Raw genomic sequence first — 15386 nt, 5'->3', positions numbered from 1 at the left:
GAACCCAGCAGGTCGAGGCTGTGGTTGCCGGGAGCGGCCACTGCACTCCAATCTGAGCGACAGAGTGAGACTCCAACTCTAAATAAATAAATAAATAGTAAATACATAAATAAATATATTCTTTTTGAGTTGGAGTCTCACTTCCTCCTCAGCCTTCCAAGTAGCTGGAACTACAGGAGTGCGCTACCACGCCTGGCTGATTTTTTGATTTATTGTAGAGATGAGGTCTCGCTGCCCAGGCGGGTCTCGAACCCGCGGGCTCAGGCAGTTCACTCACCTCAGCCTCCCAAAAGCGCGGGATTACAGGCTGAGCCACCGAGCTCGGATTTAAAAAGATGTGATTCTTTATACGGAAACAAAGAACTGAATACCGCATGTTTCCAGTTGTAAGTGCGCCCTGAACACTAATCTCATTAGCACAAGGGTGTGGTTGGCAGTCATTGGGCACTGCTAGGGAAGGGAGGAAGGGAGAACAGTGGGTGTACTAATGACTGCAGGGGGAGTGAGGGCCAGGTGAAATTAATTAATTTTTAGAAAGCTATGATTCTTTATAGTTCTGGATAGAGTTCAAATATTGTTGTTCTAAACAATGTTCAGCCCTCTCCATGTATGATCAGCACATATAAAATAAAATAAGGAAAATAAAATATGAAACAATAAGTTTTGTATAGTGCCTGCATTTGTGTATAAGGATCTTCAATGGTTTCTATTAGATATGTAAATTATATTTATATACAACTGAAAATAATTGGACTTTTGACAAAAATGAAGGTGTCATTTAGAATATTGCTTTTCCTTAGTTCAGTGATAGAAATTACAGTCAGAGACTAACCAGCATGAGCAGAATAGGGGGAGGGAATGTGGAGTAACAGAAAAGCTTGGTCTTGTGAAGTCAGCCAACCATGGTTTTGATCTTGAGCTTTGTGATCAGGGGCATAATACTAAACTCTTCAAGGTTTACTCCTGCATTTGTTAAGCGTCTGTAAAATGTAAACTTGCTGTCACTTGTTCAATGGGGTTTTGAGGATTATAGGGAAAAATGATGTTATTTATCCCCTTCTCTCTGAAAAGAAAGACTGGGTTATTTTTTCAAGTCTTATTTATGTATATATGTGTGTATGTATGACTTAAATAATTGCTTTTGGTTAGCACCAAAGTATAAAGGTATTGTATACAACAGACCTAGTTTGTCAAAGAAAATAATTGCTTCTACTAGAGAGTATTTTCTTCATTTGACTGTGAGACTTTTATTCGTTTTGGTTTTGGTTGGTTGATGATCTGAAAGTGAGTACATCATTTCTATTGCCCAAACCCATCTCCAGCTATATCTCAAAGGTAGTAGTCAAGAGTGTGGATTTTCTAGTCATACTACCTGGGTTTAAATTTGGCCTCTGTAACTTGACTGTCTGCAAAGTTACTCAGATGTGGTTTTGACCTTCTAAATTTGGACAAATTATTTGACTCTGTCTCAATTTTCTCATAGTTAAAATGGAGATAATAAAAATATGTATCTTCAGTATGTTAAGCGTAGCTCTAAGGATTTCTGTGACTTTATATAAAGTTCTTAGCTCAATGTATGTTGTGTAATAAGCTCTCATAAATACTATTATTAGTTATATTAATTCTCTTTTCATTCATTCAGTACATGCTTACTGAGTGCTTGCCATTTGCAAGGCACGATTCTAGATGTAGAGACATCAGTGAACAAAACAGATAAAGTCATTGCTCTTGTGAAACTTACAGTCAAGGGAAGGAAACTGCAAATGGATATATGATGTTAGGCAAGTCTTATGAAGAAAAATAAACAGAACAAGGAGCAAATAATAGAGGGTGTTATTTAAAATTGAGCATTCATTTTGGCTGAGACCATGAAAATATCTAGGGGAATATTTTTGACAAAGGGACCAGCATATAGAGTCCTAAGGCAGTGATATTTCTGAATGACTGTGAGGACCAATAAGAAGACCATTGTGGATGTAGTTTTAGTGAAGAAGAGAGAGTAACAGAGCAGTAGATGAAGTCAAAGAATCAGTGATGCAGGGATTTTGTAAGCCATGGTGAAGACTTTGTATTTTACCCTAAGTATGATGAGAAGGCAAGTTTTGATAAGAGGAATGATGTGATTTAATTTATGTTTTAAAAAAATGACTAGTTTTATAGATAAAAGATCTAGGGGTCAAATTAGCAAGTGGGAGACAAGTTAAGAGGTTACTACAGTTAATACAAATGAGGACTGATGGTGATTTAGGCTAGGCAATGGTGGTGGGAAGAAGTGGTTGAATTTTGGATGAATTTGGGATATATTTGAAAGGAGAACTGATAGAATTTGCTGATGCATGCAATTATGCAAATAATGGTACCATTTACTGAAATGGAGAACTACTGTGGGAAGAACAACTTGATGTATATGGAGAACATAGGAATTTTGACTTGTAGGTATTATTTTCGAAATGCCAATGGTGAAAATACTCTGCCTAAATGGAAAATTTGAGGAGACATTTTTATGCAGATGAATGGAGTTCAGGAGAGAAGATAGGACTAGAGATAAAAATTTAAGTATTGTCTGTGTATGAATAATATTTTAAGTTTCTGCATTTGATGAGTGAGTTTGGTAGAGAAGAGGAAAGGTCTCTGAGGACAGCTCTGAAATGCTCCAACATTTGGTGGTCTAGAGGAGAAAAAGGGTCCAGCAAAGAAGACTTAGAAGGAGCAGCCAGTGAGTTAGGAGGACAATGTGATGTCTGGAAACCTAGTAGGGAAAGATACTCAGGGAGGAGGAAGTGATCTGTAGGACTAAATTAGCAAGAAACCAATAAGAACTGAGAGTGACCTTGACAAGGACATTTTGTAGAGTGATAAGAGCAAAAGCTGGACTAAAATGAGTCTGAGAATGAGAGTTAAGGAAGTAGAAGTGAAAGTATACCCTGCCTTTCAATATATTTTGGTACAAAAGGGTAGGAGGAGGACATACAAACAAGGATTCTTTTGAGTTGATTTAATAAGTAGGAAGGATTTAAACAACTTAAGTTGAAAGGGAAAAATTGATGTTGCAGATTCAGTGTATATTTGGAGGACTTGGCCCAAGATGGGAACATGAATATTCATATAACAGGAAGAAAGAGAGCATGGACACAGATGCAGGTTGACTAATAAATTTGGCTGTGAATGTGTGGTAATTATCTTCTGAGTTATGCTGTTTTCCTAAGTGAAATAAATTTGGTCATGAACTGAGAAATGGGTGTAGGGGATAAGAAGTCTTAGAGATTTGAGGGTCTAGAATAATTTCTAGGAAGGTGAGTGAGTGGACTAACTAGTGTACATTGCCTGACTACCTGGCAATACTAGAGACCACTTGAGATGTAATGTCGTAAATTTAAAGTGGGAATAGTCAGCATGGTTTGTAATTATGGTCTCATTAATCTGCTCCAGATATAGGCAAAGAATGAGCACAGATACAGGCAGAGAGTTGGATTTAGGGTTGGAATTTTACAATACAGGTATGAAAGAAGAGAAGGGCAAAGGAGTTGAGTGCATTCACTGGAGTGATTGTAGTACAATCTAAGATGGGTATGATGGGAAATTGGGACAAACTCTATGTGCCATAGCCAAATCACACCTCAGTTGCCAGTACCCACATCCTGCTTTCTCATCTCTGGGATATATTTCCTGAGATGACCTTCTTATTTTCCCTTCCTTCACCCTTACCTCACTCTTGGCCCAAACACATGCATATACCCAATATCCATATGTTCACATTTTGTGCATCCTTCAGGGATAGCAGATGTGGTGCTTTCTTCTTGAAGCCTTCTCTCCTTAACTCCAGGGAACAGTGATCTCATTTCCCCTTTTGAGCTCCTATAGCACTCTATTCTCTGGTTGGCTAATTGCTTGGTGTTATAGTTTTGTCTATATATTTAACCTTTCCTGCTACACTTGTGTGGTCTTATGGTAGAGATTATACCCTTGTATCCTAAGCATTTAGCACAATTGATGTGCAGTGAAGTGAAGTCAGTGATCATATGAGTGAAAATTTCTTCAAAGCAAGTTTTCCAAAGCAATTGTGGAAACCAATATTTCATAGAAATTATTTTTGGTTTCATCAAATCATCTTTTATGGTCACTGTAGTTTTTAGCAGTCCTATATTATTGTAAAATAATCATCATCATTATTTTGCTTATCTTGCAGGAGCATCTTTCTTTGAAGAAGTATATTATTGACATTGTGGTTGAAAGTGCAGCACCATCAGAGCCTTTGAAAGATGGAGAAGAGCGGCAAAAAAATAAAAAAAAAGCCAAAAAGATAAAAGCCCGGATGAATTCCAGGTACCTTATATATCATTAAAAACAGAACAAAAGAAAAACTCTTAGTGATATATCTTTTAATTTAAATCCAAGGAAGACAAAAAAAAAAGTTTAAAGTTGTTTGCTTCAAGAAAGCCTTGGAAATAATACTGATGAGCCTAATTTATAGCCACTTTCTTTGATTGAGAAAGAAAACTGCATATCGATCTAAGCCCTTGCCTTCACCTGTTAAGAGCTCTTCTTATAATTGGATGCCAAAGCCTTGCCAAACCTGTGCCTCCTTCAGCATACAATAGTATGTTTAAGTATCTGTAAACCAAGCGTATTTTTCTTTCCAACTATTGATTTTTAAATGAAGTATCAAAGAAAATCAATAGCAATCAACAAATAGAAGTGTACTGGGTGTAGTGTCAAATCCCATGACTAGGTTTAATCAATTTGGTTGCCTGTCACAACAAGAAAAAGTTCAAGAAATTTCTTAAAATGGAAAGTGAGTTGTCAGACTTGTAGTTTATCATCAGCCCTCAAAGTGTCATCTGAAGATCAGACAGCTGTGTAGTACGTCATTACCTCACAATCTTTGAGTGTCATCTGATGACTGATGGATCTTGTTCAAGGTCACAAAGATAGTTCTTTTTTAGTAGATAATCCTTTTCTGTTTGAGGGAAACTATTCCAAATATGTCCTTTTACTTTTATTCCTAAATGTCTCAAAGGTAGAGAAGCTTGACCCATGGGATTATAGAAATACAGGACTAGAATAATGGTGAATGGTGCTGTTATCTTTCTGTGGTTTCACTGTTTAAATTGTGATCAATCTGGGTGTCCGTTTCAACTTAAAGAATCACTGATAACTTCAGAGTGCTCATTTAACCAACGAATAAAAAAAGCTTTTTAAATTTTAGTTTTTGACGTCAGTCCAAGTTTCTAAGACTAGTTTCACAGTGTATTTCAGGGTATTGCTTTCCTTCATTTCTGGTTCATTCTAAGAACTTGCTGACCTTCTGACACTTAAATGCTTTCAAGCCTGTTCATTAGACTTCTTTTTTTTTTAAGTACACATTTCCTTGGTGAGCTCTCCTAATTCTGTGGCTGTAAATACCTCTACTTGACAGTGATTACCAATTGTATATCTTCAATTTTACTCAAACTTAGTATGAGTAAAACAAACCTGCTCTCTCCTCTCCTCTGCAGAAAACCCGTGTCATTTCAAAGTCTTCTCTGTATCTGTAAGTGGATACTCTATTCTAGTTGCTTGGGCCAAAAGTCTGAAGTCATCATTGGTCTCTCTTTTTCCCACACTGCATACCCAATCTAATGGCAAATGTTAGCTTTGCTTTAACATATATTTAGAATTTGACTACCTCTTTCTAACACACTACTTTCCTCTTCTCTCATCTGGATTATGGTAGTAGCTCTCTTGTTTCTGCCTTTGTCTATTCTAAATACTTCAGCCAGAGTGGACCTATTAAAATTAAAGTCACAGTGTGTCACTTCTTTTCTCAAAGCCTCAAGACATTTACAGTTCAGCTTTCTTCTTCCTAGAAGGTTCTTCTAATATATATTCATACAGCTGGTCTCCTCACCTCCTTGATCAAATGTCACCTTTCCAATGAGATCTTTTTATATATATATAGAAGTATGCTTGTTTTTTACAGAAAATTTTAATAATACAAATAACCATAGAAAAAAATAATAATTCTGCTATTACTAATATTTTGACATATGTATCCATTTTATGCATTTTACCTTTTTTCATTGAGATATTATGGAGATAGAGGTATTATTATTCATTATTCATTGAGGTATTATTGAGATTTTATTTAAGTGAAATATGGAGATCTTAAGTGTGCAGTTGTTGAGTCTTGACAAATCAAGATACTCTTGTACTTCACAGCCCTGTCAAAATTTAGAACATTTCCATTGCCCCACAGAGTGCTTTGTGCCTCTTTGCAGTCAGTCTCCCAAAACCCCTGGCCCTAGGCAATTATTGATCTGCTTTCTATCATTATAGACTACTTTTTCCAGTTCTAGAAGTTTATACAAATGAAATCAACCCTTTTGCAGCTGGCTCTTACTGAGTTTACTGTTTTTGAGATTTTGTGTGTGTGTGTTCTCTGCATGTCATTTGTTCCCTTTTTCTTGCTGAACATCTGTTGTGGATATACTATAATTTTTGTTCATTTTTATTCATAGACATTTACGTTTCCAATTTGAGACATTTATAAATAAAGCTCCTGTCAAGTCTTTGGGTGGACATATTTTTTTTAAGGTTTTAAACAATATTTTATTTTATTGTAGAAATGTGGCAGTACAAGTCAGAATTAGCTACACAAGTAGGCTTTGTACAGGTGAAGTTTGGGCCTCTAACTGATCCTCCCTTCCCCTGGTTTGGAGCCAGGTACACTTTTGTGTTGTTGTGTGTCTCCCCCCACCTCCCCAGCAATATCCAACGACTACCAGTCCCTCCCTTTTGCTAATGTGACTAGTGTTCAGGTCCCACTTATGAGTGAGAACATGTGGTTTCCGTTTTTTTGTTTCTGTGACAGAACACTAAGTATGACTGTGTCCAACTCCATCCAGTTTGCTGTAAAGTCCATGATTTTGTTCTTCCTTATGGCTGCATAATACTCCAGTGTATAGAAACACAATTGATATTTGCATATTAGTCTTATGTCCTGGAGCATTGACAAATTGATTTATAAGCTCTAGTACTTTTTGTAAATGTATAAGATATTTTAATGCACTTGAACATAATACCTGAAAATAAAAAGTTTTATTTATTGCTTTCCAATTTGTGTACTATTTATTTCCTTTTATGATCTTATTTCGCTGGCTTGCACTTTCAGCAAAATGTACAATAGAAGTCTTAGTCCCGAACTTAGGGAGAAAGCATTCAGTTTTTCATTAATAGGGTCTGTTGTTAGCTGTAGTTTTTGTTGTAGATGCCCTTTCTCAGGTTGAGAAAGCTTTCTTCTGTTCTTAGTTTCTTGAGAGGTTTTATCATACGGAGTTGGAGACAGTTGTTCTTAGCAATATATCAAGAAGCAAAGAACCAAATAGCAATGTTCTCACTCATAAGTGGGACCTGAAATATTAACCATGATAGCACAAGGGAGGGACTGGCAGTCATGGGACACTGACAGAGAAGGGAGGAAGGTGGGGGCACATTACAACACAAAGGGTACCTGACCCTAAATCAGGGTAAGTGAGGACCAGTTGGAGACCCAAACTTCACCAGCACGTAGATTACTTAGGTACCTAATCCTGACTTGTACCGCAAGTCATCTACTGCAATACGAGGTCTGGCAATTAAGTTTGTAAACTTGCCACTGTGTACCTATGTTAGCAGCAGTGTATAAACAACTCGGTAAGGTTTCATAATCTTGGTATATCAAATGTCTTACAGCTGTGTTCATGTCTACATGTGGTGGTGTCTTGCTGAGTAGCATTCATTATTGTTGCATATTTTTATGTGCCATTGCAAGAATGACATGGCTTGAATTAGAGTATCAAATAAACATTAAATTTGTTGTTAAACTTGGCAAGAGTAGAAGTGAAATCAGGGACATGTTAGTCCAAGTTTATGGGGATAATTCCATGAATAAAATGGCAGTATACAAATGGATTAAATGTTATTCTGAGGGGAGAGAACGCATCACTGATGAAGAGATGTCAGGACAGCCAATAATGAGCAGAACTGATGAAAACATTGCAAGAATTCATCAAATTGTGTGTCAAAATCATCAACTGACTGTGAGAAGCATAGCAGACCATACAAACATTGATAGAGAAACAGGAAAATCTTAACTGAAAATCTTGGCACGAGAAAAGTGTGTGCAGAAATGGTCCTGAAGGAGCTCTTGGCATCATTACAATACTCCAGTTCACACAGCACTACCTGTGAGGAAGTTTTTAGCCAGTAAACAAGTAACTGTATTGAAACACCCTCCTTACTTACTTGATCTGGCCCCCAATGACTTTTTTCTTTACCCCAAAATAAAGGAAATATTGAAAGGAGGATATTTGATGATATTCAGGACATCGAGGGTAATATAATGACAGCTCTGATGGCCATTCTAGAAAAAGAACTTCAAAATTACCCTATAGGTAGACTAGGCACTAACATTGGTGCATAGCTTCCCAAGGGAAGTAATTTGAAGGTGACTATAGTGATACTCAGCAGTGAGGTATGTAGCACGTTTTCTAGGATGAATTCATGAACTTAATTGTCAGGCTTTGTACTCATTTTTAATTTTATCATGTGGCACAATTAGATTGATTTTTTTAAAAAATAGCTTTCTTCAGATATAGTCCACATCCTATACAGTTCACTTATTTAAAGTGTATAGTTGAATTTGATTTATAAATGTTAAAACCTTATATTTCTGGAGTAACCTCTACTTGTTCATGATGTAGTATCTTTTTTGTATATTGTTGGATTTAGTTTGCTTACTTTTTGAAGAGGATTTCTACATTATTGCCTATGATATATGATATTGGTCTGTAATTTTCTTATAATGTCTTATCTGATTTTGGTATCCAGACTTGATTAAATGGGTTGGGAGCTATTCCCTTCTTCTCTGTTTTGTGAAAGATTTTGCATATGGTTGAGGTTTTTTGTTATTTAGATTACATATATATATAAATAATTCACTAATGAAGTCAAATTTTCTATTACGTCTTTGTTTTGGTAATGTATTACTTTCAGTTTGATTATCCATTTCATCTAAATTTTGAATTTATTAGCATAAAGTCGCATATTTTAATACTTCCTGTTTCTGGTTTGGCATATAAGGAGCTAAGAAGTCACCACTATGTCCTAACAAAAGTAAAAAGCTGAAGAAAATTAACAACTCTTCTTAGATCCATAGGAACAGTGAGGTCACAGGACAAACCACTGTTCTCTAAATTGAGCAGATAGACAGGTAGATATAGAGAAACACAGCTTACCAGAGTGGAAGATTAAGAGCAGAAACTTCTGTAGGAACTATAATGTATAAATTGCTGAAGACTCAGTATAGACAAGTCTGATAGAAGCTCCAGGGGAACCCAGTCATGGGGGTTCTTCATACTTTTATTAATTTTATCTCCAGTTGTTTGACAAAGTTCTCATTGTAAATAGCAGAGAAAATTCACCTCTAGCTTCAGACAGGGGGATAGGTTAAATAACTACTTTGAAATACACGGCAGCATTTTGTTCTTTCTAAGAAAAGTTCTACAATGAGGAGAAATTATTTTATCAGAGTCTAAGTTGCTGGAGCTTTATCAGACCCTAACTGACCTAAAGAAAGGGAAGTATCCTACTCTAAGTGCCTCTAGCTTTTCACATGGAGTAAGGGAAATACCCTAATTAGTTTTCTCTATCTTTCCAAGTGGCACAAGGGGAAATACCCAATTCCAATCCTCTCTAGCCATTCTTTCCCATATAAAGGCAGTGGGGTGAGGTGATTAAGAAGCACTTGTGAAGTTCACACTTCAGAGGTACAGGCTTACTGAAAGACAGACTTAATCAGGGGATGATAGAATGTAGCAGTTCTGTTTTTGTTATTCATCATGTCTGGCTACCAAGAAAGAATTACAAGTCATATTTAAAGGCATAAAACACAGTTTGATGAGACAGAGCAAGCATCAGAACTACACTCAGGTATGGAAAGAATGTTGGAATTATCAGACTGGAAATTTAAAACAACTGTAACTAATATGCTCAGGGCTCTAGTGGATAAACTAGGCATCATGCGAGAATACATGGGAAATATAAGCAAAGTTATGAAAATTATGGAATAAGCAGATGGAAATTTTAGGAAAGAATAAAAAAGAAATGCTAGAGATAAAAGGATTATGGGACAATGCTAAATAGAATATAAAAAGCCAGGAATCTGTCTTCCCACCCAGATATCAGTTGCATTGGCGGAATTTCTCTGATATAACTATTTTGGAACTCTAGAGTCTATTAAAGACTTGTAACTTCTAAGGTACGTTAACAATAAAGCCTAACAATAAATTGGATTAGTTTCAATCAATTTTAGCTCTTGTTACTTTAGCAGCTACCCATACTCTATCCCTAGTCCACAGTATGCAGCTGTGCACGTATTCCTAAAGCAGTTTGAACATAGCCTGTAGGAGCCAGAGTTGACATGCACACACACAAAAATTACCTTGTCCTCCGAGTATGGGGTTCTGTGCTCTGATTGCTGATTGCCACTAATAATCACTTGGATGGAAACAAAGAGGCATACAGTCATTGTTGCACATTATCCCAATTTATTAAAAACCCTTCCACTTTGGTTGAAGTGACTAACAATATATTTAGAGGGTGGGGCATCTTCTTTTTTTCTCTCTCTCTACTTTTTTCTATTTCCTTTTTTGGGAGACAGACTAGGCCATTCATAACCAGTTGTATGTACAGGGAAAATTAGAAAGTGACTACACCTGCCAAGGAAAGGTACAGGCTCAGAAAAGACTTGAGAAGACCTTAAGTTTATACCTCAAGCCAATCCTTGGCACAAAGTCAATCTATAACAATCAAAAAATACTAAAACAACCCTGGGGGAAGGGGGAGAATCTAATATCCTGAGTTGTCACATTATTAGTTTCAAATGTCGGGTTTTCAGCAAAAAGTTATAAGGCATACAAAGAAAAAAATTATGATACATATAAAGGTAAAAACAATTCAGTAAAAACTGTCACTGATAGCAGATCTATTAGACAAATACTTTAAAACAACTTTCTAGAAGATGCTCAGAGAACTAAAGGAAGATGTCGACAGTGTCAAGGAAATGATGTTTGAATAAAAATGGAAAATATCAATAAAGACATAAAAAAGCTAAAAAGAAACCAAAAAAATTCTAGAACTGAAGAAAAATTCACTGGAGGGATTCAAAGGCTGCTATGAAGAGGCAGAAGAAAGAATGAATAAACCTCAAGATAGGAAAATGGAAATTATCTATTCTGAGAAACAAAAGGAAAAAATGAAGCAAAGTGAACAGAGCCTAAAGGATCTGTGGAATGCCAGACAAGTATGCATATTTGTGAGAGTTATAGAGAAGGGAAGAGAGAGAATATTTGAAGAGGTAATAGCTGAAAACATCACAAGGTTGATAAAAGGCATTAATATAAACATTTAAGAAGCTCAACGGACTTCAAGTAAGATGAATTCAAAAACACCTATCTTAAAACACACATTATAATTAAACATTTGAGGGGTAGGTCGGAAGGATTGTGGCCAAGCCAGTCAGACTATGCGAATCCCGGTGTGAGTGAGTGAGTGTATGGAAAATTTTATATATGTGCTGGTGAATGAGTGGGCATGTGAGTGGCTGACTGAGTGATGGCTAGGAAGCTAGCAGCCAAGGCTCTCCTGGTGCAGCGGCTGGTGCCACAGCTGCTAGGCTTGGACCCTAGCAATTCCAGGGACTAAGAAGCTGAGGGCCATTTTCTTTCTTTTTTTTTTTTAATCAACAAAATCCTTCCTGGGAAGAAAATGCTGGGAGAGACTGTCTAAGTGGGGGCTCATAGCAAGTGGCCAGGTCCCTGGTGCAATAGATGGTGCTGCAGCTTCTCTGGTTGGTCCCTGGCTCTTCCCAGGTCACAGAAGCCAAGTGCCTTTTTTTTTGACAGACGAAAGTTTTCTTGTGAAAAGTGGTAGGGAGAGACTATCGCCCCAGGCTCTCCCTCACCATTGCAGCAGGAGAGACTGCCCCCTCCGGGCTTTGCCTCACCACTTCAGTGCCTGGCAAGGCACTGACAGCAGGGGCTGTGGAGGGAGTACAGAGGCAAAGTCCCACAGAAGAGGACAAGAGAGGCACCCACCACCATCTTGAAGGTGGGGCAGGAAAGTGCTCTGACTTCCTCACCACGGAGCAACAGACCCAATCTCTGTGATTGGCAGGTCAACTACTCAGGGACTGATCATGACCCAGAGGGAATATCCTGAAAGCACAAACTTCAGAGGGACCTAACGAGTGCTGAGTTTCAGACGCCCTACTCTCTACCCTGATCCAGGCATGGGACAAAGGGTGTGGCCAGAAAAGGATAAGGAAGGACTCCAAAGAGATCAGTGGTGAGCCCGGGTCTGACCCAAACCCCCTCCTCTCCAGTGATCCTCTGAACATCAGACCCACATAGCTGGGCCACAACTGAGAGGCATGAACCCAGGCAGAGCCTGGATGTCAGTCGCAATAGGACTCCATTCCAGGATAGACTTGGCTGGGACACTCCCTGCAAGTACATACCTGGGGAAGAGACAATCCCACACCTCCTCACCAGAGGAGCTCTCCCTGACCATACGAGAGTGGGAGGGGAGGACTACATCCCCACCCATCTCCACTGCCCCTCCTCCTTCCCTGCTTCAGACACTGAGGAGAGAGTGAAAGAGGTGGCTCTGCAGGAAAGACCTAATTAGAGGAACAATTACAGAACTTGCCACAAGAGGGCAGGGTTTTTTCTTTTTCTATTTTTAATTTCAATTCTTTTTTTAGTTTTTAAAAATTCTTTGCTGTTTGTTAGTTCATCTGTTTATTTAATATTTTTACTTTGTGCATGAATATGTATGTGAGGGTTTGATCTGCATTCCCCTCAATTGTTTTTGTTTGTTTGTTTGTTTCTACTTTTATTTGTCATTTTCTGTTTGTGTGTATGTGATGACTTGAGTGTTCATCTTTCAGTTTTGTTGTTGTTGGGTTTTTTATTTTATTTTTTATTGTTTAAGATGTGTATCAATATATATGTGTGAGGGTTTGATCTGAATTTCTTTTTTTTCTCCCCAGTCTTTCTGTTTTTCTTCTCTATTCACTTTGTGCTAGGCATGTGTGTGTTTAGTTTTCTTTTTGTTGTTGTTGTTGTTTTGTTACACTTTGTTATTCCGGTTTGTTTTGGGATGTGTGTGTGTGTGTGTGTGTGTGTGTGTGTGTGTGTGTGTTCAATTGCTTTTTGCATTGGTTTCTGCTTTTCATTGTCATATAGAGTGGTGGTGGGGAGTGGATCTCAGGGAACACATACCACAATAAGTGAACATTGTAATTTGCAAGTAGTTTCTGAATCCCAGCCTCCCATTGCGGGGGGCCAGCCCCTGCAAGTTTTGGGGAATCCCTTGGAAGATGTGGTGACATCGGCGAATCTGTAGGGATAGATATTAAAAGAAAGAAAGATGGAAGGATAGATCTAAAGAGGAAGAAAGAGAAAGATCTGTAGGGATAGATATTAAAAGAAAGAAAGATGGAAGGATAGATCTAAAGAGGAAGAAAGAGAAAGAAAGAAAGTAGACAACTGTTCAGTGAAATGAGCAGAAGCTGTTTATTGAAAGTTACAGTGGGTATTTATCCCCAAATTTTACACAGGCAGTCTCACAAGTCTTTCACGTGAACACAAAGCCAGGTGCAGGAGGGGCATCCCCCACCCACCAGATGCTTAGGTGTGAGGAGGGACAAACCCCAAGAATGTCTTATTGTTCCCTTTGCTAGTTAATGCTCTTCAAAAGCAGTGCAACAGTCACTACTAGCCTAATGATGTTCTGATAATCAATAACTTCTAAAGCTCACTCAATACTCATGATGACTAACTTAAACTTTATTACCTTTCTATTCCATACTAATACTACTTACACAATGCTACGGAAGCTCTTAGTTATAGCTTAAACCAACTCCTGAAGAATGTGGCCCAGTCCAAAGATCACGCTGGGCTCTATAGGATGTGGCCCAGTCCAAGGTTCACGGTGGGCCACTTTTTGGAACAATAGACTACATCTCTTAACAAAATGGCTATTCTAAAGTCCTATATATCTATCCTAATTTCTATGAAAGTTTCCAATTCCTAATTCTAATATAAAAAGCTGATTAGCAGCAGTAAAACTTTCAAATATAAACTGTAAATGTACTAAGGCCAAAACCACGATAGTAGAAAATGGAGACAATGAAATTTCTAAAGTTAACTATATTCTTATTAAACCTAAAAATATCATGATTGATTATGCTTGAACTAACATGATTCCTTGACGTAGTATGACCTATTCTACAATACCTTCTATGAATAAAATAAATTCAATTTCTATAATAGGTAGAAAAAAGACCTTAAATTAACTGTAGCTAAAGCCGGCCTAAAAGAATGCAGCCCAGTCCAAAGTACGTGCTGGGCTCTCAGGAATGTGGCCCAGCCCAAACTCTGTGCTGGGCCACTCTTGATAATCATCTATACCATTGAAAAGCTGAAAACAGCTCTCCATAAGTATATACTAATTCTACAAATATTCTTTTAAGTCTTATAAAGAAGCTTGTACCATATAAAAGGCTCCCAAATGTGACCTGAATTTGAATTATATCTAATACCTAAGCCTAAACCACAGTTTATGGGAAACAGGAACAATGGGTTTCTAGAGTGAGCTATGCCTGTCACAGTCACAGAGCCTTCAGCTTAGGCCAGCAGAGTTCCTTTAGGTTGTTTTTGTGCTGCATGGCAAAAGGGGGAGGAAAATGGGGTCTATGGCTCCCGAACATGTCCTAGCGGTCTCGGGGTCCATGGCCCTCCCTGATCCCTAATGCTCAGTGGGCCTCCATGGCCGGCTCCCAACAGTGACATGTGTCTGTTCTGAGTGGAGGCTTTAAGGGCTAACCCCTTCCTCACCATGTTCTTTTTTTCTCTGCCCCAACTACTGGCAGCGTTCCAGGTCAAGGGCACTCTGGGTGCCAGAGGGAAAGTAATGTAGACCAGAACCATAATTAACCTACAGTGGACCAGTAGCACAAACAGAAAACCAGTCTTTGTTGTTATAAGACACTGACATTTTAGTGTTATTTTTATGACAGCATAACCTAGCTCATCCTGACTAAGACAAACACCAAACTTGTCCCAGTCAGCTTAGTGACTGAAAAGTAATACAGGGCTCAAAAATGGGACAACAAGGTATTATCTGACTGTTCACTAATGTTCTAGGCATTGTGAGAGGCACTTTACATATACAGTCTCATTTAAATCTCACAACCTCATAGCATATAAATCATTACTCCCTTTATACAGATGCAGAAACTCAGAGAGCTTAAGAAATTTGCCCAGCCAGGCTTGGAGGCTCAGCCTGTAATCCCAGTGCTTTGG

The 15386-nt window shown here is 38.0% G+C and overlaps 1 protein-coding gene across 1 annotated transcript in view; it reads left to right on the top strand.

Moving 5' to 3' along the window:
• The window catches only part of SCAPER (S-phase cyclin A associated protein in the ER), a gene marked incomplete at its 3' end in the record, with an annotated part of 218865 nt that extends 214542 nt beyond the window's left edge, over window positions 1–4323 (top strand). The window contains exon 21 of the mRNA XM_021711065.1: window positions 4187–4323. Coding sequence (XP_021566740.1) covers window positions 4187–4323 — 137 coding nt within the window. The remainder of the gene's footprint in view (window positions 1–4186) is intronic.
• Window positions 4324–15386: the final 11063 nt, after the last annotated feature.

The sequence above is a fragment of the Carlito syrichta genome, unplaced genomic scaffold (assembly GCF_000164805.1).
Source record: "Carlito syrichta isolate Samal-C Ts95f unplaced genomic scaffold, Tarsius_syrichta-2.0.1 Scaffold81549, whole genome shotgun sequence".
Classification (NCBI taxonomy): domain Eukaryota; kingdom Metazoa; phylum Chordata; class Mammalia; order Primates; family Tarsiidae; genus Carlito; species Carlito syrichta.
Note: the sequence above shows the minus strand (reverse complement) of the source record. Positions and strands in the feature narration are given on the sequence as shown.